Source organism: Scyliorhinus torazame, unplaced genomic scaffold (assembly GCF_047496885.1).
Source record: "Scyliorhinus torazame isolate Kashiwa2021f unplaced genomic scaffold, sScyTor2.1 scaffold_1442, whole genome shotgun sequence".
Classification (NCBI taxonomy): domain Eukaryota; kingdom Metazoa; phylum Chordata; class Chondrichthyes; order Carcharhiniformes; family Scyliorhinidae; genus Scyliorhinus; species Scyliorhinus torazame.
The window spans coordinates 22,714-47,530 of NW_027309169.1; the positions used below are offsets into that span (position 1 = coordinate 22,714).

At 46.3% G+C, this 24,817-nt stretch overlaps 1 protein-coding gene, 1 long non-coding RNA gene and 1 pseudogene across 2 annotated transcripts; 1 reads left to right on the plus strand and 2 right to left on the minus strand.

Annotated features, from left to right (window-relative positions):
* Positions 1-825: 825 nt before the first annotated feature.
* On the minus strand, positions 826-7,263 carry LOC140407287 (uncharacterized; annotated as a pseudogene).
* Positions 7,264-16,914: 9,651 nt separating this feature from the next.
* On the plus strand, positions 16,915-24,310 carry LOC140407289 (uncharacterized). The gene is made up of 3 exons (XR_011939577.1): positions 16,915-17,095; positions 17,214-17,290; positions 23,836-24,310. It is a non-coding gene; the product is annotated as an uncharacterized lncRNA (long non-coding RNA).
* Positions 17,097-20,642, minus strand: LOC140407288 (uncharacterized). The gene has a single exon (XM_072494898.1). It carries the CDS (start codon positions 20,455-20,457, stop codon positions 19,588-19,590), a length of 870 nt encoding a protein of 289 aa, XP_072350999.1. The 5' UTR covers positions 20,458-20,642; the 3' UTR covers positions 17,097-19,587.
* Positions 24,311-24,817: the final 507 nt, after the last annotated feature.

A 24,817-nucleotide genomic window follows, 5' to 3' on the forward strand; every position in this document is an offset into this window, starting at 1 on the left:
GCCAGCAAGGGGAAAGGGACCCGGGAGGGGGCCTCCGCGCTGGCCGGTTTAAGCTGGCCAGTGAACGGGAGTGAGGTGGGGGGAGGGGCTGCGGCCATCGGAGCCTGGCAGAACAGGGTCCGAGTGGTCTAGCTGGGGTGGAAAGTTGGGGGAAAGGAACCGAGTTTGGGGGGAGGAGTTTTACAGAAGGCAGTGGATGGAAGGAGTTGGAGAGAGAGCGAGAGAGAGAGAGAGGTGCGGGGGGGGGCGTTGTTTACAACTCTTAGGTATCATGTACTGCTCTTTCAGAGGTTGGATGGTGTTGAGTATAAGGGGGGGGGAGGGGAGTGGACTCTATAGGTTAGTGGTGACCATGGGCGGCCCCGGACTCCATTTTCTTTTTCTCCTTAGTTTTTTGTTGCCACCGTGGGAGGGTTTGTTTTATTGGATGCATATATTGACAGGTGGGCCATTGGGTGGGGTGGTGGGAGGATGAAATCGTTGTTGATAAGGGGATTGATTTTGTATGTTACGTTTACTGTTTGTGGGTGGGGTGTAAATTTTGAAGGAAAATGTGAAAATGGAGAATAAAAACATTAAAAAAAAACCTTCTGTGCTTCCAGGGTCTGTATCCGTCTATTCCCAACCGATTCATGTTTTCGTCAAGATGCCTCTTAAACGTCACTATCGTACCTGCTTCCACCACCTCCTCCGGCAGCGAGTTCCAGGCACTCACCACCCTCTGTGTAAAAAAACTTCCCTCGCACATCCCCTCTAAACTTTGCCCCTCGCACCTTAAACCTTTGTCACCTGTGATGCACAATCAATTACACTCGAGACAAGGAGAGTCATACTAATCGACTTTAATCAGCTAGAACTGTACCTAGCAGCTTCGATACAGAAAGTGAAGGCTGCTGGGATGGCATTGGTTCTTATACCCCGCCTCTCAGAGCGGAGCTACGTACGTTAGCCAATGGTAGACTCCTAGGTCTAGCCAATGGTGATTCACCTCTCAGGTACTGCCATACCTGGTATTACCACAACCTGGTAATTGACTTTTCCAACCTGGGAAAAAGCTTCTGACTATCCACTTTTTTAATCAGGTCGTCCCTCAACTCAGTTACTCTCGTGAATACAATCCGAGTTTATCCAACCTCTCCAGGCCAGGAAACATCCTGGTAAACCTCCTCTGTACTCTCTCCAAAGCCTCCACATCCTTTTGTTAATGTGGTGACCAGAATTGTCAGCAATATTCCACGTGTGGCCTAACTAAGGTTCTGTACAGCTGCAGCATGACTTGCCAATTTTTATACTCAATGCCCCGACCAATGAAGACAAGCATGCCGTCTGCCTTCTTAGCTCCTTATCCACCTGCGTTGCCACTTTCAGTGATACGTTTATTGTAATTTCCCAGTCTACCAGACAACTTGCCCCTCATAGCATGACAGTCTCCTTCTGCGAGAAACACCCAGATAAATTAGACAAAAGAACCCTGTAACTGCCATAGCCATCTTCATGGCAACGTGGCTGCTTTGGGGACTAAATATCTTCCAACGTGCAAACACCTTTTCATTCTGTGCTCCTCGTCAAACTTGGAACCAGGTAATCGCAACGAGGCTCAAAAATGGTCAGCCCACCGGAGGCAGAGGTGTTAGACCGGCCAGTCCAGCAGAAAGAAACCCTCCAATCATCACCATTCACCAGATGTCAGAATGAACAAAATGCAGTCCTGCATGTCAGTGAGAGAAGAAACAATAACAATGGAGCCAACATCTGTAATTTATTGTGAACTATCACAACAGGTGTGATGAATCACAAACCCCCTCCCCACATTGAGAGCAGATGAATGGTCTCTCCCCAGAATTAACTCGCTAGTGTCTCCGTTGTTGGGACGGATCATTGAATGTCTCCCCTGCTCCGAGCAGGTGAATGGCCTCTTCCAGGTGTGAACTCGCTAGTGTTCCTGCAGGGTGTCTGGATATCTGAACCCCCTTCTCTCACTAAGAGCAGGTTAACGCCTTCTCCCCAGTGTGACCTCGCTGGTGTCTCTGCAGGTGGGCTAACCGAGTGAATCCCTTCCCACACTGAGAGCAGGTGAACGGCCTCTCCCCAGTGTGAACTCGCTGGTGTGTCAGCAGGCTCGATGAAGTAGTGAATCCCTTCTCACACTGAGAGCAGGTGAACGGCCTCTCCCCAGTGTGAATTCGCTGATGTATCAGCAGGCACGATGAAGTAGTGAATCCCTTCTCACACTGAGAGCAGGTGAACGGCCTCACCCCAGTGTGAACTCGCTGGTGTCTTCGCAGGCTGGATAACTGAGTGAATCCCTTCTCACACTGAGAGCAGGTGAATGGCTTCTCCCCAGTGTGAACTCGCTGGTGTGTCAGCAGGCTGGATGATTGAGTGAATCCCTTCTCACACTGAGAGCAGGTGAACAGCCGCTCCCCAGTGTGAATTCGCTGGTGTTTCTGCAGGTCGGATGATTGAGTGAATCCCTTCTCACACTGAGAGCAGGTGAACGGCTTCTCCCCAGTGTGGACTCGCTGATGTATCCGCAGGTTGGATGAATCACCGAATCCCTTCCCACACACAGAGCAGGTGAACGGCCTCTCCCCTGTGTGGACTCGCTGGTGTGACTGCAGGTGAACTAACTGAGTGAATGCCTTCTCACATTGAGAGCAGATGAATGGCCTCTCCCCAGTGTGAACTCGCTGATGTATCCGCAGGTTGGATGAATCACCGAATCCCTTCCCACACACAGAGCAATTGAACGGTGTCTCCCCAGTGTGAACTCGCTGGTGTGACTGCAGGGCGGATAACTGAATGAATCCCTTCTCACACACAGAGCAGGTGAACGGCCTCTCCCCAGTGTGAATGTGCCGATGAGCTTCCAGTGCAGATGGAGCTCTGAATCCCTTCCCACAGTCCCCACATATCCACTGTTTCTCCAGGGTGGGGGTGCCCTCGTGTCTCTCCAGGTTTGTCGATCAGTTGAAGCCTCGTCCACACACAGAACACATGTACGGTCTTTCCCCCATGTGAATGGTGTGATTTTTAAAAAATCTGTGCAACTGGTTCGAACTCTTTCCACAGTCCGTGCTCTGGAACACTCTCACTCGGGTGTGTGTGTCTCGGTGCTTTTCCAGTCAGAATGATGTTTTGTAGCCGACAGAAAAGAAAAACATTTCTCCTTCTAGATTCAAAGTCCGGTGATATTCAGTTACAAGGAATTCAGAGACTCAGTCAGATTGAGACGTGATGTTTGAGATTTCTGTCTGTAATTCCTCCTCTTCTAATATCCTGTAAAAACAATTTACAAAAGTTACTTTTCTTCTCCTCATTTTGGAGAAGGTTTCCTGAGGGTAACGACAGTCTGGCCGTGGGGTTAATCCTCCGGGTCCTCAGTCTTATTGAGGAATGTCCCCTTGGATCTATTGTGCTCGTGATTCCTTTGTATTTTTGTTATTGTGGGAGGGTTTATGTGTTGTTTACTTTATCCTACTCTGGTACAGACGGGGCTTTTATCTGTGAAAGGAGCAGTTTGGGGAGACTTTGGTAAAGAGAGTTGGAGGAGGGGGTAATGGCGCACGCCCGATTGTGGTGTGAAAATCTGTTCCTGTTCTCTCTGTCGCCTAACTAATGGCGGCAGTTAATCTGCAAATTTTCTCAGGGAATGTACGGGGCATCCATCACCCTATCAGAAGGAAAAAGATCCTCTCCTTTCTTAAGGAGAAAGTCGACATAGCTTTATTACAGGAAACGCATCTGGATTATGAGGAACACTTTAAATTGAAGCGGGATTGGTTGGGGCATTTTTTTTCCAATCGAGTAGCAGGGTTGTGGCAATGCTTATTATACACGATCCAAGCAGTCAGGGTAACTGCAGATTACAATGTGCATGTCAATTTCCTTGGTGCCGGTCCCCCCATCACCCGTCCCTTCCCACCGCCCCCGACACTCGTCGTTTCTGGGTCCTTTCCTGGGCCCTTCACTGTACAATGGGAGTTATCTGTTATTTACAAGTGGACGGTGCCCTCCCTTCCCCCCCATTGATGGGCCTCCCCCCTTCCACCCCGCGCACTCCCTGTCCTGTTTTAAACCTTCCCTTGGGGGTTCCTCTTCTTGTGTTTTTGTTCTCGGCTCTCTGTGTCAGTTGGATTCTGGCCTCTCCCTCCTTTTCCCAGTAGCCTCACCCTACCCTCCCCACATCCCTTTTCCTGCCTACTCTCTGTGATCCCGTTGGCCCACCTCCCTCCCCAGTTTTCCATTGATCGCTGGCTTCAAACAGATCCTGGAACAAGTTGGTGAATGGCCTCCACACTTTGTGGGAACCATCCTCTGACCCTTGGACGGTGAACTTGTTCTTCTCCAGGTGGAGAAATTCCGATAGGTCTGCCAGCCAGTCTGCAGCTGATCGCCAGCCAAGCAGGATTCTCCAGCGGCCGATGAGAGAACCAAAGGCAAGGGCGTCCACCCTCTAACCCATGAATAGTTCTGGCTGGTCCGATACCCGAAGACTGCCATTTGTGGGCACGACTCCACCCTCATAACCATGGACATTGCCTCTAAATAGGCTGTCCAGAATTCGACATGTCTGGGGCATACCCAGAACACGTGGGCATGGTTTGCCGGGCCCCACTGGCACCATTCACATTTGTCCTCCATTTCCGGGAAGAACCTGCTCATTCGGGTTCTTGTCAGGTATGTTCTGTGCACAACATTCAGGTGCATGAAGCTTAGCCTTGCGTAGGAGAAGGTGGAGTTGGTCCCGTTCAGTGCTTCGCTCCAGAGTCCCCACCCTATTTCCGTCCCTCGCTCTTCCTCCCATTTTTCCTGGGTTTCGTTAAGTAAGGAGCGTATCCTTATTAAGAGTTGTCCGTACAGGTCCACAGTTTCCCTTCCCCAGACTGTCTGCGTCCAGTAACTCCTCTTGCATTGTGCTTCTCTGGGTTCCTGGGTATGCTGGTGTCTCCTTGCGGAGAAATATTTTGACCTGGAGCTCATCCCTGTTTGGTAGGTCCAGTCTCTCCGTCAGCTCCTTTAAGGTCACTAGTCTATTTCCCGTGTAAAAGTCCCTAACCATCAGTGTTCCCCCGTCCTGTCTCCACCTCTTGAAGGTGGTGTTGAGAATGGCTGGTGCAAACCTATGGTTGCTGCAGATGGGGGCCATGAAGGACACATCGGTCAGACTGAAATGCTGCCACATCTGGTTCCAGGTTCTCAGGGTAGCTACCACCACTAGACTGGTGCTGGCGGGGATGGGAGTGTTGCTGTGGCGAGGGCCAGGAGGGTCATTCCTGTACACGAGGACTCGTCCATCATCAACCATTCCATGTCTGGGTCCTTTACCCATCTCCTCACTCTATCGGCCGTGGCTGCCCAGTGACAGTATTGCCAGTTCGGGAGGGCCAGGCCTCCCATGTTTCTTCTCCATTGTAGTACTGTTTTAGGGATTTTTGAATTCTTGCCCCTCCGCACAAACGATGTTAGGTTAGGTGGGTTGACCATGATCAATGCACCGGATTATGGGAATAGGATGGGGAGTCTGCCTCTGTGAGTGCTTTTTCTGAGGGTCAGTGTAGACTTGAAGAAGCAAATGGCCTCCTTCTGCACTATCTATGTCATCTATGTTATTTTAATTCGACTATGCTGTTAGTGTGTTTTGTAATATTTTGGGGTATGCGCCCTGCATTGTTATTCTTCTGTTTTTATATAATTTTACCCTCTTTCCCCACTCACTATGTTAACCTGTTAACTGATCTGGCATTTCATCTAGAGGCTCTGGTCGCTCAAATATCCTGCTCTGAATTAATTCTGCAATGTGTTGCTTGTATTTATGCGGCAGTATCAGTTGTTCTACACTGTACCCATTTTCCATCAATATTTCTGTTATTCTGTTGCATTCATTATTTAAAAAATGGTTTAAAAAAAAATAACAAAAGAAATATTAAAAATCTGTCCAACTCATCCTTGATATCATTCAGTGACCCACAGACTCCACTGATCCCTGTGGAAGAGAATTCCATAGACTAATAGCCTTTTGAGGGAAGAGATGACTGGAAATATATAAATAGCGACAGTACAATATTACACAACCAGAAATAATAGTAAATGTACTTTATTACAGACCATAAATAATATATCGAATTTAAAAATACTAGACATGTCTCTAGCCGATATTAATTTACTGTCCCATTAAATGTCAGCCATCTCCTGGAGAAACCAGCCCTTTAATTGTGATAAAAGAAAATTACTGCGGATGCTGGAATCTGAAACGAAAGAGAAAATGCTGGAAAATCTCAGCAGGTCTGGCAGCATCTGCAGGGAGAGAAAAGAGGTAATGTTTCGAGTCTGATGACTCTTTGTCAAAGAGTCATCGGACTCTAAACGTCTGCTTTTTTCTCTCCCTACAGATGCTGCCAGACCTGCTGAGATTTTCCAGCATTTTCTTTTCCTTTAATTGTGAACATCAGGAAAGAGACCATCCCTTTATTTATGAATTATTTTTTTTTAATTCATTTTATTCAAACTTGTATCAACGTTACAGCAAATAAACACCCCGGGAAACATTCTTCCCAACAATCAACTATACAGTTTGTACAGATTTTTCTCCTTTTTCACCCCCCCCCCCCCCTTCTTCCCCTGCAACGAATAGCTCCTCAAACATGTTCACAAACATCCCCCACCTTTTCTCAAACTCCCCTGCTGCACCCTTAACTCAGACTTTCTCTTCTCTAACCGCAGGAAGTCGTGCAAGTCACCCAACCGCGCTGCTACCCCGGTGGCGAGAGACCATCCTTTTAGCCAGACAAATAAATGTGTCAAGCTGAGGGAGCAAAGGATGGCAATGTCTTTAAGAGAGAGAGAGAGAGACCTGGGCCAAGCTTTGCAGAGTCTGCACCCTCCCTGGATTCACTTCCTTTCCCTTCAGTTGCTGCAAGTCACCAATTGAAGGTGAGAATGAGAAAAGAAATGGAAAGGGGGAGAAAAGAAAGTGTTTTACTCACAGATGTTGAAGACAGGAGTTTTTTTCCTTCACTTCAGCTGTGACATCACAATAGGGCCCTGCCTGAATCAGCCAATAGGAATTACTCTATTCCGCGCTGTCGTCACCGGGTTCCAGTGCGCAGGCCCGGCGCTTCCCGCCCCCACCCGTTGTTTCGCCCGCCCCCTGAACAGGGGAGAAAAAAAACCCGACAACAGAACCGCCTCGAGACAAGGTTTCCAGGCAACCGGCTGATGGCCAGAGCGATAAACCGCTCAGTGATCTCTCCCTGCCCACGACTGCGCATGTGCAAAGGGTAGCCCGCCTCCTGACCTTTTACCTGAGGTACTGACCAATGGCAAGAGTGGGAGGACCAGAAGGACTCTGGTCCTCCAGCTAATCAGCTCGGGCTTTGTGTGACTGCTCGACTGAACTTCACAAGAACGCAAACTTCCTCCCGTCTCTAAATTTGTGAATAAAACATTTTCTTTTCTCCCCCTTTCCATTTCTTTTCTCATTCGGACCTTCAATTGGTCACTTGCAGCAACTGAAGGGAAAGGAAGTGAATCCAGGGAGGGTGCAGACTCTGCAAAGCTTGGCCCTGGTCTCTCTCTCTCTCTTAAAGACATTGACATCCTTTGCTCCCTCAGCTTGACACATTTATTTGTCGAGATCTTCTCAGAAGCCCAAATACGACATTCATGAACCCTGCCGCTGCCCAGCTTGTAATATAATTAGGAGCCAATTTAGCTCAGCTGGTTAGTGATGCAGAGCGAGGTCAGACTGGTCCTCCCTCATGATTGTTGGAAGGAGGGCAGCACGGTGGTGCAGTGGTTAGCACTGCTGCCTCATGGCGCCGAGGTCCCAGGTTTGATCCCGGCGTCTGGGTCACTGTCCGTGTGGAGTTTGCACATTCTCCCCGTGTTTGTGTGGGTTTCACCCCCACAACCCAAAGATGTGCAGGGTAGGTGGATTGGCCAAGCTAAATTGTCCCTAAATTGGAAAAAATGAATTGTGTACTGTAAATTTAAAGGAGAAATTGATTGTCGGAAGGATGCCCTCCAACTTTCTCACCAAAACTTTAGATAGCAGTTTCAAGTCAACATTCAAAAGAGAGATTGGCTGATAAGAGACACACTCCCGTGATCCTTGTCCGCTTCAGAATCAAACAGACATAAACCTCACAAAGAGTCGATGGCAGCATACTTGAGTCAAAGTGATAATACATCCCCACAAATAGATCCAACAGTAATCCTCAAATCCCCTGTAAAACCCACACCCACGGCCATGTAGTCCCAGCGCTTTACCTGGCTGAAGCTCCTTCATGGTCTTTGACATCGCTGCCCTAGAAAGAGTAGCGTTAAGAGCCTCATGCTTGCTTTCTGAGGCCTCCGGGAGATTCAAGGAAGAGAAATAATGCTCCACACTGCCAATACATCACCAGACTGCTCAGACTTGTATAATCCTGCATAGAATTCCCAAAATTTTGGTTTATTTCCTCCGTCTTCATGATCCTTTTCCCTCCGCCAAGCCGCACAAAATCGCTCCAAAGTCGGTGTTTGTATTTGCTCGGGTTACTCCCAAACTCGTACAACTTCTACCTCGCAAACTTTCAACGTTTCTCAACCTGCTGAGTAAATAGGGAGTCTTGCTGCGTTAGCCTCCTTCAGCAATAGCTTACTCAGGCCTCCTTATAATTCTCCTCGGCCTTCGCCAAAGAAACCTCCAGACGCCGCTGCTTCTCCAGCACCTGCACCTTTTATTAGCAGTGTAAGAAATGATCATCCCCCCCCCCACCGGAATGAACTTCACACGTCTGGAGGGGGAAATGCCAGGGGCCGAGTTAACGGAAGAGCTCAAACTCTTCCTTAAAATGTGTAGTAAATGAAGTCCTCTTATCAGGAAGGCATCAAACCTCCACTTTCTTGACCTGGGGGTGAGCCCTCGAGCAGAAGCTCCAGAAAAATGGGGGAGGTGGGTGGATTGGTCCAAAATTATAATGTTTCTGATGTTGCAGGAGGACACCAGGTGTAGGATCGTCTTCGGCACAAAAAAGTCGTTGATTCTAGTCTGACATTGATGTGGGGCTGGAAAGAACATAAAATCTCCGCCCCTCGGGTGCAAAGTTCTCCAAACATCCACATAACCCACCTCCTCACAAGCCGAAGCTCCACCCTAGCTTGAAGCGTGGGGGGTTCTTGGTAACGGGGAGCTTATCTACCAGAGGAGTGGCAGTTGAAGTCGCCAACCACAAAAATTTTAGTTGAAGCTAACTCTGCGAAATCCACAAAAGCCTTTGTAATTAACTCCAGGAGTAATTCGGGGATCCATAAACATTCATTATTGAAACAACATCTCTATGCACCGAACCTCTAATGATCACATATGTATCTGCTTTGTCCTTGGTGCAGGTTTCAACTTTAAAAGGGATATTTTTATTAATAAAGATTGCCACACCCCTGCTACTTGATGAAAAAGAGGCGAAAAAACCTGCCTCACCCAATCCCTCCTCAATTTAAAGTGTTCCTCATCACAGAATCCCTACAGTGCAGAAGGAGGCCATTCGGCCCATCAAGTCTGCACCTGCCTTTGAAAGAGCACTTCCTTAAGCCCACACCTCCAGCCTATCCCATTCACCCAGTAACCCTACCAAACCTTTTTGAACACTAAGGGGCAATTTAGTATGGCCAATCCACCTAATCTGCACATCTTTGCACTGTGGGAGGAAACCGGAGATCCCGGAGGAAACCCACACAGACACTGGGAGAATGTGCAAACTCCACACAGCCAGTCACCCAAGGCCAGAATTGAACCTGGGACTCTTGAGATGTGAGGCAGCAGTGTTACCACTGTGTCACCCCAAATGAGTTTAATCTAGATGAGTTTCCTGGAATAAAGCTATGTCGACTTTCTCCTTAAGAAAGGAGACAATCATTTTCCTTCTGATAGGGTGATGGATGCCCTATACATTCTCTGAGAAAATATGGATTGGATTGGATCCGCTGGTGTCTCAGCAGGCTGGATAATTGAGTGAATCCCTTCTCACACTGAGAGCAGGTGAACGGCTTCTTCCCAGTGTGAATGCGTCAATGAGCTTCCAGCAAACATGGGGCACTGTATCCCTTCCCACAACCCGAACATTTCCACGGTTTCTCCATGTTTTGGGTCTGTGGGGGTCAGAGATGTACAGCTTTTGGGGAATGGAAGAGGAAAGAATGTTCCATAGAAACTAGAATTGTCTGTTCTGAATTTCTATCCTGTACTGACAGTGATGTCTTTTGTAAATTGTTTCTGCAGGATATTAGAAGAGGACGAATTACAGACAGAAATCTCAAACGTCACGTCTCAATCTGGCAGAGTCACTCGATTCCTTTGGACCTGAATATCATCAGTCTTTGAATCTAGAAGGAGAAATGTTTGCCTCATGTGTTGACTTCAAAAGATTTTAAACATCAGTGTGACTGGAAAAGTACCGGGACACGCACGCACCCGAGTGAGAGTGTTCCAGAGCACTGACTGTGGAAAGAGCTTTAAACAGTTACATTGCACCATTCACAGAGGGGAGAGACTACACGTGTTTGTGTGTGATCAAGGCTTCAATTATCCAATCTGTGGAGACACAAAGAGATCCAAAACATGGAGAAACCGTGGAAATGTTCGGATTGTGGGAAGGGATACAGAGTCCCATGTTTGCTGGAAGCTCATCGACGCATTCACACTGGGGAGAAGCCGTTCACCTGCTCTCAGTGTAAGAAGGGATTCACTCAGTTATCCAACCTTCACAGGCACCATCAGAGACACCAGTTGATCTGATTGTAACCTCAACTTCACATAGGTCATAGAGTCATACAGCACATAAAGGCCTTTCGGCCCATCGAGTCTGCGCCAGTCCAAAACAACCACTTAACCATTCTAATCCCATTTTCCAGCACTTGGCCTATAGCCTGGGCATCGCAAGCGCCGATCTAAATGCTTCTTAAATGTTATGAGGGTTTCTGCTTCCAGCAGCCTTTCAGGCAGCGAGTTCCAAACTCCCACCACCCTCTGGGTAAAAAAACTTTTCCTCCCATCCCCTCTAAACTTCCTGCCTCTTAAACCTATGCCCCTTGGTCACTGATCGCTCCACGAAAGGGAAAGTTTTTTTCCTGTCTACTCTATTTATGTCCCTCATAATTTTTTACATCTCAATCATGTTCCCCTCAGTCTCCGCTGCTCCAAGGAAAACAATCCAAGTCTATCCAATCTCTCGTCATAACTAAAACTCTCCATCCCAGGAAACATCCTGGTAAATCTCCTCTGCACCCTTTCCAGTGCTATCCCATCCCTCCTAAAATGTGGATTCCAGAACTGCACACAATACTCTAGCTGTGGCCTAACCAATGTTTAATACAGTTCAAGCATAACCTCCCTGCTCTTAAACTCTATGCCTCAGCTAATAAAGACAAGTATGCCATATGCCTTCTTAACCACTGGATCCTCCTGCTCTGCCACCTTAAGAGACTGGTGTACATGCACACCAAGTCCCTCTGATCCTCGGTGCTTCCCAGGGTCCTGCCGTTTACCATGTATTCCCTTGCCTTGTTTGACCTGCCCAAGTGCATCACTTATCCAGATTGAATTTCATTTACCACTGATCAGCCCATCTGACCAACCCCCCTGTAATGAAAGGCTATCCTCCTCACTATTTACCACCCCACCAATTTTCATGTCATCCGCAAACTTACTGATCAACCCCCCTACATTCATGTCCAAGTCATTTATATAAACCACAAACAGCAAGGGCCCCAACACTGATCTCTGTGGGACCTCACTGGACACAGTCTTCCAGTCAGAAAAACACCCCTCAACTATCACCCTCTGCTTCCTGCCATTCAGCCAATTTTGGATCCAAATCTCCTTGGATCTCATGGGCTCTTACCTTCGCTATCAGTCTCCCATGTGGGACCTTATCAAAAGCCTTGCTGAAGTCCAAATAGACTCCGTCAAATGCATTTCCCTCATCTACACAGCTGGTCACCTCCAGGTTTAGTGCCCAGAACTACGCACAGTCTCCAAGTGGGGTCTAACTAGAGTTTTGTAAAGCTGCAGCATAACGTCTGTGTCCTTATACTCCAGTCCTCTAAATATAAAGGCCAGCATTTCATTAGTCTTCTCGATGACTTTCTGCACTTGTTTATGACATTTTAAAGATCTATGCTCGATTATAAAATTCTCCTGTCTCTACCTATAAAAGACCCATGTTTATCTTCACCAAATGTTTCCTTTTTATGTACCGACAGAGGCTTTTACAGTCCATTTTTATGGTTTTTTTTCTAGTTTACATTGATATTCTATTCTCCCTTTCTTTATGAGTGTCTTCGCCCTCCTTTGCACAATTATAAAATCCTCCCAATCCTCAGCTTTACTATTTCTGGTAACTTTATTGGCCTTTTCTTTCAATCTTATACTGTCTTTAACTTCCTCTACCAGCGGGCAGAACGGTGGCACAGTGGTTAGCACTGCTGCATCACGGCACCGAGGTCCCAGGTTTGATCCCGCCCCGGGTCACTGTCCATGTGGAGTTTGCACATTCTCCCCGTGTTTGCGTGGGTTTCGCCCCCACAACCCAAAGATGTGCAGGGTAGGTGGATTGGCCACGCTAAATTGCCCTTAATTGGAAAAAATGAATTGGGTACTCTAAATTTTTAATGTTTTTTTAAACCTCCTCTGTTAGCCACGGTTGATTGACTTTTTGGGGTTCTTGTGCCTTGAAAGAATGTAAACTGTGTAATAATTCTATAAAGTCTCTCCATTTCCTGTGTACTGTCACACCTTTAATGTATTTCCCCCAATCCACCTCAACCAATTTGTCCCTCACACCGTCATCATTTCCTTTGTTCAAATTTAACACCCTGGCTTCAGATTGAAATACCTCACGTTCAAACTTAATGTAAAATTCTGTCAGTGTGGTCATTCATCCAAAAAAGTTCTTTTACAGCAAGATTATTTGGGCGGCACGGTAGCACTATGGGTAGCACTGTTGTTTCACAGCGCTAGGGTCCCAGGTTCGATTCCCGGCTTGGGTCACTGTCTGTGTGGAGTCTGCATGTTCTCCCCGTGTCTGTGTGGGTTTCCTCCGGGTGCTCGTGTTTCCTCCCACAATTCCCAAAAGACGTGCGGTTAGGTAATTTGGACATTCTGAATTCTCCCTCTGTGTACTCGAACAAGCTCCGGAATGTGTCGACCTGGGGCTTTTCACAGTAACTTTATTGCAGTGTTAATGTAAGCCTGCTTGTAATAATAATAATTTACTGTCACAAGTAGGCTTCAATGAAGTTACTGTGAAAAGCCCCCAGTCGCCACATTCCGGCGCCTGTTCGGGGAGGCTGGAATGGGAATTGAACCAAAGCTGCTGGTCTTGTTCTGCATTACAAGCCAGATGTCTTAGCCCACTGTGCTATACCAGCCCCGTGACAATAAATATTATTATTATTATTAATTAACCCTTTATTGCTACATAATACTGGATCTAAAACAGTTGGTTCTCTAGTTGGTTCCTCAACTTACTGTTCTAGAAAACCGTCCCTACACAGTCCGGAGACTTGTCCTCCACAGCATCAGTGCTCATTAGGTTTACACAGTCTATATGCAGATTGAAGTCACCCATGATAACTGTTTTACCCATGCTACAAGATTCCCTGATCTCCTGATTAATCTCATGCCCCACCACTACTGTTTGGTGGTCTATAAACAACTCTTACCAATGTTTGCTGCCCCATGCTGTTTCTTAGCTCCACCCAAACAGATTCCTGACTGAGATCCTCCCTTACTAATGTACTGATTCCATCCCTTATTATCAGCACAGCATCACCTCCTTTTCCTTTTTGCCTGCATCATCAGCAAACTTAATGACCATACCTTCGGTCCCGTTGTCCAAGTCATTGATATAAATTATAAAAAGTTGAGGCTCCAGCACTGATCCCGGTGACACACAGCTCATTACATCTTGCCAACCAGAAAATGACTGATTTATGCCTACTCTCGGTTTTCTGGTATCTCGCCAATCATTCACCATGAAAGACAGTTCTGGGGTTAAAGGCTGCCAGACAGAAAAGAATGGAACCCTGGGGAATGAATCATCACTTTGGACTGATTCTGAAACGATTAAGTTTCGACTTCCGGGGTAGAGTAAAATATAATTGTGAAGTGCAGTTTTTGATTGTGTAAAGGGCAAAGTTCTATTTTAGACTTTAATGTGTAGGTTTCCGACAAAAGTAATGTTTAGTTAGTATTGTTTCTAGTTATAATGAGTTGGACGATGGAATCGAATGCATGGCGGCTAATTTAAAAAAAAAATAAAGTTAAAGTACCCAATTCTCTTATTTTTTCCACTTAAGGGGCAGTTTAGTGTGGCCAGTTCACCTACCCTGCACATCTTTGGGTTGTGGGGGTGAGACTCACGCAATTACGGGGATAATGTGCAAACTCCACAAGGACAGTGACCCGGCCTGGATCAAACCCGGGTCCTCAGAGCTGTGAGGCAGCAGTGCTAACCACTGCACCACCGTGACGTCCTTGACAACGAAATTTGCTGATGACACAAAGATAGGCCAGAAAGTAATTTGTGACGTGGACTTAAGGAGTCTGCAAAGGACAACAAATAGGTTAAGTGAATGGACAAAAATGTTACGGATGGAGCATAACGTGGAAAAACGTGAACTTGTCCACTTTGGCAGGAAGGATTAAATAAAACAGCATATTATAGAAATGGAGAAAGATTTCAGAACTGTGACGTACAGAGGGATCTGGGTGTCCTGATACAGGAATCTCAGTAAATTAGTTTGCAGGTACAGCCAGTGATTGGGAAGCACAATGGAATATTGTTGTTTATTGCAAGGGGACTGGAACATAAAAGTTGGGATGTTTTGCTGCAGTTGTACAGGGCCTTGGAGAGACCATATTTAGAGCACTGTGTACAGTTTGGGTCTCCTTATTTCAGAAATGAGATAGTTGCATTAGAAACAATTTAGAGGTTGACTCCCCGGATTCATGGAATGAGGGGGTTATCCTCTGAGGAAAGGTTTGACAGCTTTGGACTGTATCCATTGCTGTTGAGAAGAATGAGAGATGATCTTATTGAAACACGAGGTCCTGAGTGGAATTGACAGAGAGAATGCTGGGAGGATGTTTCCCCTTGTGGCAGAGACTAGAGCTCGGGGACACTGTTTAAAAACCGGGCTGTGATTTTGTTTTCTGGTGCAGTGCGCCCCGCTGGCTGCGGGATTCTCCGTCTCACCAGCCGGTCAATGGGGTTTCCCATTGTGGGCAGCCCCATGCCACCAGGAAATCCCCAGCATGGGTGCACTGTTGGCAAGGCGGAGAATCCAGCCCAAGGGGTTTCCCATTTAAGATGCTGATGAGGATATTTGTTCTGAGGGCTGTGGGTCTGTGGATCTCTCTTCCCCAGAGAGTGGAGGGGCAGTGAATACGTTTTAAGGCTGAGTTTGATAAATTCTTGATTGACGTGGGAGAGAAAGGGTGGAGGAAGGAAGGTGGAGTTGGGACCACAATCAGATCAGCCCTGATCTTATTGAATGGTGGAGTAGGCTTGAGGGGCCGAATGGCCTACTCCTCCTAATTTGAATGTTTTGATCCTTAACACCCGCTTCCCCAAACTCTGAAATTATTCACATAACCTTTATTGGTGACCGTGGTTAGATTTTATTCCGTATAAATAAGAGCTGACACATGTTAATGTCTGAGCAGTAATATCAAAGTGCAGCAGCATTCCCATTACACTCTGGGTAGAAGCACCATCTCCAGGTTAATGCTCCCTGTTCTGCCCCAGATGCCATGGTCCCAGTCAGTGGAATATGTAAAACCTCAACAAATCTCTGTGCTCGGGGAATCCCTTCTTATACTTTATTACATCACAAAGTCTATGGAGACTGATTTAACCCAATCATTGCCGAACTAATATTTGAACAGACCAATTACAAAGCCTGTCATTGAACCATCTGTACCCACCCAAGCCACGTCCAACTCTCAAACAATTGTCTTCCCCACGCTCCGTCCCCGGTACAGGGAGTCAGCATTCCCATGCCAAGCAGTGAAAACATGGTGGCCTTGACAGCCAGGTGTTGTCTAGGATTCCAGGCACTCTTGTTTTCTCTGTCCTCTGGGAGCTGTTGATCTCCCTCTTCCCACACAGCAAGTCGTCTGTTCTCAGCTCTGCTCTAATTCAGTTGGAGTTTGGTCCTTATTACACCTTTCGGATCAATAAAACATTTGGTCAGTGAAGACCCAAACCACAATTTCCCATCCTGTCACCTGTCAACCATCCTTACCCAGAGCGTAATCACAACAGGAATAAAAACAGGAGAAGTGTAACAATCAAATTCATAATAAATCCAGCCAGTCATAGAATTTAATTTAATGTTCGCTAATTAGCAAGAAAACCTGAAGTAGGGAGTCCCCCAGGATTCTTAGAGTCCACACCTAGAGGGGGAGGAGAACACTCTCTCTGACGCATTATTTTCCAGTTCTGTTCTGGCTCCGCCTGGGGTAACATCTACTTGATATTTTCTTCTCCTGAAGGAACACCGTGAGTTCTAGGTCACTGGCACATTAGGACAGATGCTTCAAGCAACAGATCAAGCATGGATGTACAAGATTCTCCAGCTCTCTCTTTGTGGACAGTTCTTACTCAGTATTATTTCTCCCAAGTCCTTCCTTATCCCATCATCGCTTTAATTTCACTCCCACTTTGACCATGTCCAGTGTGTTTAATTCTATCCTGATTGTTTTAAAGTCAGTTTCTCTCTGGAGTGTGTCAATGTCTTGATGATGTCACAATGGTGTCTCAATCCCCTGGCCACATTAACCATTTCATCTCCTGCTGTGTCTCCAGTAGCTGTGTGTGTTTGGGACCCAGTCTTCATTCCATTTCACCATGAATTTAGGCTTGTTATTTTTCACATGTAACAAATCACATCTGCACACCCACACCGGTATCCCAAAATCATGTCACATATTCTTAACTCTCAGATACGCTGATGAAAAGATCAAAGGGAGTGTCTGGCTGTCTTATCTGCCCTGTTATGAATAGAACGTAGGAGGATACCAGATTGATTCCATTCACTCACACCCAAGGTAAATATTCCAATTCATTTATTGTCCAGAACAATATTCCCAGTATCTTTAAAACAGAAATTAAACAGTCCCGTCCGATCCCAGTTATTAACATATTCTGTTTGTTTGTTCATGTCAGGCTGGGATTGTTCACCTTGGAGCAAAGGAGGTCAAGGGGAGATTTGAGAGAGGTGGACAAGATTATGACAGGTTTAGGTAAGACGGATAAAGAAAAGCTGTTCCCATTCGCTGATGGGACAAGGATGAGGGGGTGTAGGGTTATCAAAAGGGTTCCAATCTAGAGAGATAGATTTGAAAAGCAGGGAGGTTATGTTCAACTTGTTTAGAACCAGGGTCACTGGGAGCACTGTCAACATTTGTCATCTCCATTTAGAAAAATAGAGGCACTGGAGAAGTTGCAACAAAGATTCACAAGAATAATACCAGAACTGAGAGCATTTCACCCTCAGATCATATCATGTATGCATAGATCATATAATTTGCAGTGCAGAAGGAGGCCATTCGGCTCATCGAGTGCACAGGCCCTTGGAAAGAGCACCCCACTCAAGCACACGCCTCCTCCAGTCCATCACCCTAACCCAGTAACCCCAGTAGGGGCAATTTAGCATGGCTAATCCACCTAACCTGCACATCTTTGGACTGTGGGAGGAAACCGGAGCACCCGGAGGAAACCCACGCCCACACGGGGAGGATGTGCAGACTCCACACAGACAGTGACCCAAGCCGGGACTCGAACCTTGGACCCTGGAGTTGTGAAGCAACTGTACTAACCACTATGCTACCGTGCTGCCCTCAGGAAAGACTGGGGCTGCTTTTCTCAAGAAAAGAGACGGCTGAAGGGTGACCTGATGGAAGTCTTTAAGATTATGAAGGGGTTCAATAATCCAATAGGGATTTCAATGAGAAACCTCTTTATCCAGCGAGTGGTGAGAATGTGGAACTCGCTACCACAGCGAGTGGTTGAGGTGAACACCATGAATACATTGAAGGGGAAGCTAGATACATACATGAGAGAGAAAGGAATAGAAGGGCCAGATTTCAGGTCTCAGGTAAGAGATTAATGCTGGGAGGTGGTGGGGAGGGGGGATATTTTGATGAAGCGAATGGTAATGACCTGGAACTCGCTGCCTGTGAGGGGGTTGGAAATGAAGACAAGGGAGGATTTAAAACGGAAATTGGATTGACATTTGAGAGAAATGAACTTGCAGGGCTACAGGGTTAGAACGGGGCAATGAGACTGACTCGCTGGCTCCAGAGCCAACAGGGAATCAATGGACTGAATGGCCTCCTACTCTGTCCTCATGACTCAAATCTAAAGAGAACAATTTCAGCTGCTCCAGTCTTTCCAACTCACTGAAGTCCCTCATCCCTGGTGCCATTCTCGTAAATCTCCTCCGCATCCTCTCTGAGAATATCACATCTTTCCTCAAATATGGAGCCCACAGATAGTAAAAGGAAATCGAGGCACTGGAGAAGGTACACCAAAGATTCACAAGAATAATACCAGAACTGAGAGCATTTAACCCTCAGGAAAGGCTGGAGCTACCTTTCTCTAGAAAAGAGAAGACTGAAGGGTGACCTGATGGAAGTCTTTAAGATGATGAAGGGGTTCAATAATCCAATAGGGATTTCAATGAGAAACCTCTTTACTCAGCGAGTGGTTGAGGTGAACAGCATGAATACATTGAAGGGGAAGCTAGAAATACATGAGGGAGAAAGGAATAGAAGGATATGCTGATGGAGGAGATGAAGAGGGATGGGTGGAGGTTCATAGAATCATAGAATTTACAGTGCAGAAGGAGGCCATTCGGCCCATCGAGTCTGCACCGGCTCTTGGAAAGAGCATCCCACCCAAGCCCACACCGCCCTATTCCCATAACTCAGTAACCCCAGTCAATCAACACTAAGGGCAATTTTGGACACTAAGGACAATTTATCATGGCCAATCCACCTAACCTGCACATCTCTGGACTGTGGGAGGAAACCGGAGCACCCGGAGGAAACCCACGCACACAGGGGGAGAACGTGCAGACTCCGCACAGACAGTGACCCAGCCGGGAATCAAACCTGGGACCCTGGAGCTGTGAACTAATTGTACTAACCACTATGCTACCGTACTCACCCGTGCTGTCTTTTCATGTGGAGCATGAATACTAAGAGACCAATTGAGCCGACTGGCCTTGCCCTGTGCTGCAGACTCAATGGAACAGAGACAAATATATTTATTTTAGATTCAACTGTGGTAGGAAAAACACTATTTACTGTCCAGGATAAAATAAATATCCTTTATCAGCTTTTGTGGATCATTTCAGTGGACATGTTCTCTCCCAGGCTCAAAGAGCATCAGCCCACTGGAAGCCAAGTTGTGAGACCGGCCAGTCCAGCAGGAAGAAACCCTCCGAACCTCCCACTTCACCAAGTGTCAGAATGAACATGGTTCAGTCCTGGGTGTGATCAACAGCAGCAATAACAGCAGAATCCAACCTCTGTAATCACTGGTGAACTCGCTGGTGTCTCAGCAGGTGTGAAAATTGAGTGAATCCCTTTTCACACTCAGAGCAGGTGAACGGTCTCTCCCCAGAATGAGCTCGCTGGTGTCTCATCAGGTTGGATGAATCTCTGAATCGTTTCCCACACTCAGAGCAGGTGAACGGTCTCTCTCCAGTGTGAACTCGCTGGTGTGTCAGCAGTGCAGATGAATCTCTGAATCTCTTCCCACAATCACCGCAGGTGAATGGTCTCTCCCCAGTGTGAATCTGTTGGTGTCTCTGCAGTTTGGATGACCGGGTAAACCCCTGCCCACAGTCAGAGCAGGTGAATGGCCTCTCCCCAGTGTGAGCTCGCTGATGTTCCAGCAGGTTAGATGACGTTCTAAACCTTTTTGTGCAGTGAGAGCAGCTGAATGGTCTCTCCTCAGTGTGAACTCGCTGGTGTGTCAGCAGGTTGCATAAATAAGTAAATCCCTTCCCACAGTCAGAACAGGTAAACGGCTTCTCCCCAGTGTGAACTCGCTGGTGGGCCAACAAGGTGAATGAATCTCTGAATCCCTTCCCACACTCAGTGCAGGTGAACGGTCTCTCCCTGGTGTGAATTTGTTGGTGCCTCTGCAGTTTGGATAATTGAGCAAAACCCCTCCCACACTCTGAGCAAGTGAATGGTCTCTCCCCGGTGTGAACTCGCTGGTGCATCAGCATGCTAGATAACTGAGTGAATGCCTTCCCACAGTCAGAGCAGGTGAATGGTCGCTCCCCGGTGTGGCTACGTCGATGAATTTCCAGCTTCGATGGGGATATGAATCCCTTCCCACATTCTCCACATTTCCATGGTTTCTCCATGGTGCAGGTGTCCTTGTGTCTCCCCATGTTAGACCATCAAATGAAGTCTTCACGCACCGAACAAATGTGGCTCCATATGATAATGTTTTTTTCAAGCTGTGTAAATGGTTAAAGCTGGAACACTCTCACTCGGGTGTGTGTGTGTGTCCTGTTGCTTTTCCAATCACACGAATGTTTAAAATCTTTTGAAGAACACAGAACAGCCAAAAACCAAAGAGAAAATGCTGGAAAATCTCAGCAGGTCTGGCAGCATCTGTCGGGAGAGAAAAGAGCTAACGTTTTGAGTCCAGATGACCCTTTGTCAGAACAGTCAAATATTTCTCCTCTATTCAAAGACTGATGATTTTCAGGACCCGAAAAATTGAGTGACAGTCAGATCTTGATGTGATATTTCGTCTTCGTTTCCTGCCTGTAAATCCTCCCCTTGAAGTATCCTGTAAAAAGAGTTTCAAAATTCATTACTGTCAGTGCAGGATAGAAATTCAGAACAGACAATTCTAGTTTCTATGGAACATTCTTTCCTCTTTCTCATTCCCCAGAAGCTGTAAAGTCCGCCCCACGCACTCTCCCTCCATTCTCACTCTGGTATTACCCCTCCCAATTCTCCTGAAGATGCTGATTCAGGCTGATTAACAGATCCATGCTTCTGCTTCCAGTCCTGGACACAGACTGAAAATCTTCATGTAGGCTGCCAGACTGATACATGTTTAGATATTTTGTTTCGATCTGTTGGCTGAACAGTTGGTTTGTGATACAGAGGTGGTTAAATTCCTGTGCTGGCTGAGGTTATTCATGAAGGGCCCACCTTCTCAACTTTGCCCCTCGCCTGAGGTGTGGTGATTCTCAGGTTAAATCGCCACCAGTTAGCTCTTCCCCCATCAAAATACAAATATATCTAATAGATGTTTCAGTTGGTTAAGATACAGCAGAATGTTCCTGCAAGGCCACAGTTGAATGCCAGAATGAGAAAAGAAATGGAAAGGGGGTGAAAATAAAGTGTTTTACTCACAGATATTGGAGACAGGAGGAGGGTTCAGACTGTGTGAAGCTTAATCTTCATTCACACAATGCCCGCGCTCTGATAGGCTGGAGAGCCAATGTCCTTCCGGTCTGTCAAAGCTTGCTATTGGCTCCGCGCCGCCAAAGAACAATGGGCAACGGAAGTCATGTGGCACTGGAAGCACATTTACCTCCAGATGCGCCGACCATTTGGCCAATGTAAAAGGTCCATTCCTGCACATGCGCCATTTTACATCACCCTTGGACATGCGCAGTTCCAGGCTGCCCGCGCAGTGGTCGAGCGGTTTCTCCAGCGCGGGGGGTTGTGGGAATTACGGCTGCCATTTCTCACCCGGATCCCAGCCTCCAAACTCCTGGGACTGGGATGGAAAGGGGCGGGAGGGGAGAGGAGGGGGAGACGCAGTGACCCCACCCTGACACAAAGCACATGTCGGTAGTCACTGAAATGAAATGAAAATGAAATCACTGGATTTGATTATGAGGTTCCCCCTCGAAAACAATTTGTTAACTTCAGGTGTAAAGATTTAGACACCTGGGTGACACATTGGGTAGGGCAATAGATGAGAGTGAAACTGAACCAGGGAGTCAGCACCTTCAGGGGAGGAGAATTGGGGAAAAGCAGGAGGCGGATATTCGGATGAATCAGTGTCAAAATCAACAAGGAAGAGGGAGTGTGTGGGGAACAAACATTTGAGAGGGAGAAGGATTTTACTGTTGTTGCTGCTATTCAGGACCAAACCATATTCAGTCTGCCACTTGGAGTTTCATTCTGCTGAAGTTACAGGACTGGAACTGGACTGGAGTTTAATATTCTCGATTTAGGTCAAATAAACCAGATTTGGATTGAACAACCTGCGTGATATCATTGATGTGGGATCAGTTGAGTGCAGATTTTCTGGGTGATAGGTGTCTCTTTCAGAACTGCTGTCTCTTTAAGAACTGCTGCCTGTGATCTCTCCTCATTCATTCAGGGCAACTCAGCTGAAATTATTTTACAAAAAAAGTTTGCTTTCAGCATTACACCCAAACAATCCTTAATATGAAATTGATCATTCCGTGTCTGAAATGTTCCACTGGTTGAAATGACATAGAATGGACATCAAAGAAACAGGCCATTCGGCCCACCTGGTCTGCGATGGTTTTGATGCTCCACACATACCTCCTCCCAGTCCTCTTCACCTTCACTGTCAGTCAGAACTCAGTGGGTAATTCTCCTACCTCTTGAGTTCCAAAGTTCTGAGCTCATCTTCCCATTCAGGACTGTAGAACAAAACTCAGGGCTGATACTGCAGTGCAGCACTGCGGTAGTGCTGCTCTGCTGGAGGTACCATCTTTCAGATGAGATGTTAGTGAGTCCCAGTTTAACTGCTTGGTTAGAACGGTTAGAAGGATAGGGTGGAAGGGTGGGGATAAGTAGGTGCTCTTTCGGAGGGCCAGTGCAGCCTTGATGGGCCGAATGGCCTCCTTCTGCACTGTAAATTCTATGATGCTATGTCTACAAAAAGATGCAGGCAGGTTAAGTGTGTGGGGGAAAATGCAGATGGAATATAATGTGAGAGAATATGAACTTTTTCACTTTGGCAAGAGGAGTAGAGAAACAGCATCCTATTTAAATGGAGTGAGATTGCAATACTAAGTGGTACAGAGAGATCTGGGTGTCCTGGTACAGGAATCACAAAACGTTGGTTTGCTAGTAGAAGGGGAATGGAAGCAGCGCAGGGCCTTGGCGAGGCCACATCTAAAATATTGTGCACTGCTTCTTCACCTTGTTTGAAAAACAAAGATATAATTGTGTTAGCAACAGTTCGTACAATCTGCTAACACATCCGTGAGTTCACACCGGGGAGAGGTTCTTGACCAGTTGCCTATGTGTGGGGGCAGGGATTCACCTGGTCATCCAGTCTGCTGACATACCAACGAGTTCACACTGGGGAGAGACAATTCTCCAGCTCCCTGTGTGGGTAGAGATTCAGTCGGTTATCTGAACTGAGACCTGAGCAAGCTCACCAGTGATTACAGGGTTCGAATTTTGCTGTTATTTCTGTTGTTTCTCACTCCCATCACTGGATCATGTTCAATCTGACAGCTAATAGAAGTGGGACGGTTCATTCCTGCTGGACTGGTTGATCTCATAAGTTTGCTTCCAGCCCACTTATTCTCTTTGAGAGTTGTTGTGAAAATCTAATTCATATTTAATGTGGATCATAGAATGAAAGGTTGCTTTGAAGGTAAATCATATTTACTTTGCTTTTGTGTTTGGAACCTCTATGAACATATCACATTGCCATGAAGGTGGGTTGTAGGGTTTGGGAGGTTCTTTTGTTGGATTTATCTGGGCATTTCTCACAGAAGGCAATTGAAGATTTGGTCTACTGTATTTTCAAGTTTCCTTGGATTTCGTGAGGGGAAAAAAAGCTGGAAGGTTTACCTAGCTTGGAGCTAGATGAAGAAACCTACAGTGACCGGCACAGTTGGTTTCTCTGGTTGTGGAAGCAATCAGCTTCAACAGTGAGCTTGAAATGAGGAGTGAAGAAGATCTGGGCGCTGGTTGGAAAAAGAAATCTGTCTGCCCAAAGTCACAACAAGGCAGTGAGGCTCAATCTTGTGCTGAGTAATCCAGAGACATCAAGTATTGGAGGCTCAATTTACCAAAAGCTAATGGAAAGATGTGGACGAATCGTTGGGCCTGAGAAGAGTTGCTGAAATATTGAGAAGAAAATGATGTGTATTCCAGAGGGCTGTGGCATACCTTTGGGTTAATCCCTGAAAAAGTAAACAAACCTTCAAGATCTCACAATGTGTAAAGAATCTCTTCGGTCGAACGACAATACAGTTCGGACTTTACAACTTATGTAATTACAAAATGTAGTGTTTCATTATGTGCTTTTAAAAAAAATCACATTAAAATTTGATTTTGTTTAAAGACATTAAGCCTTGTGGTTTAGCTCTTTCAGTTAACTACTGGGTGTTTTAATTTCTCTTGAAACATTTACTGGTTAAAGACATTCAATAGATACAAGTTGTGACTCTCAGTGATTAGGATTAGGCTTTGAGGAAACTGATTAGTTAGAAGTCACATATTGTAAAAATGTTTTTTTATAAAAAATATTTTTATTCGCATTTTCAATTGACACACAGTAACACTTTATGTTCAATATTTACAGCACGTATGGTTCTTATATACATATTGTTGGTGAAAAGGATGGTTAACAATGACAGGGGAAACAACATAGAGTGATGTTGGATGTTGCCAATCACAGTTTCTGACTCTCAGTCCCCAAAACCATAAGCTCAATGCTTTCTGATAACCCAAAATCACCTGAACCCATAATAGCACTAACCTTAACAACACTAATCCTAACCTCTA

Coding starts and splice junctions, on each gene's coding strand:
- LOC140407288 (XM_072494898.1), bottom strand. CDS start 20,457: ATGGGGAGACACAAGGACACCTGCACCATGGAGAAACCATGGAAATGT.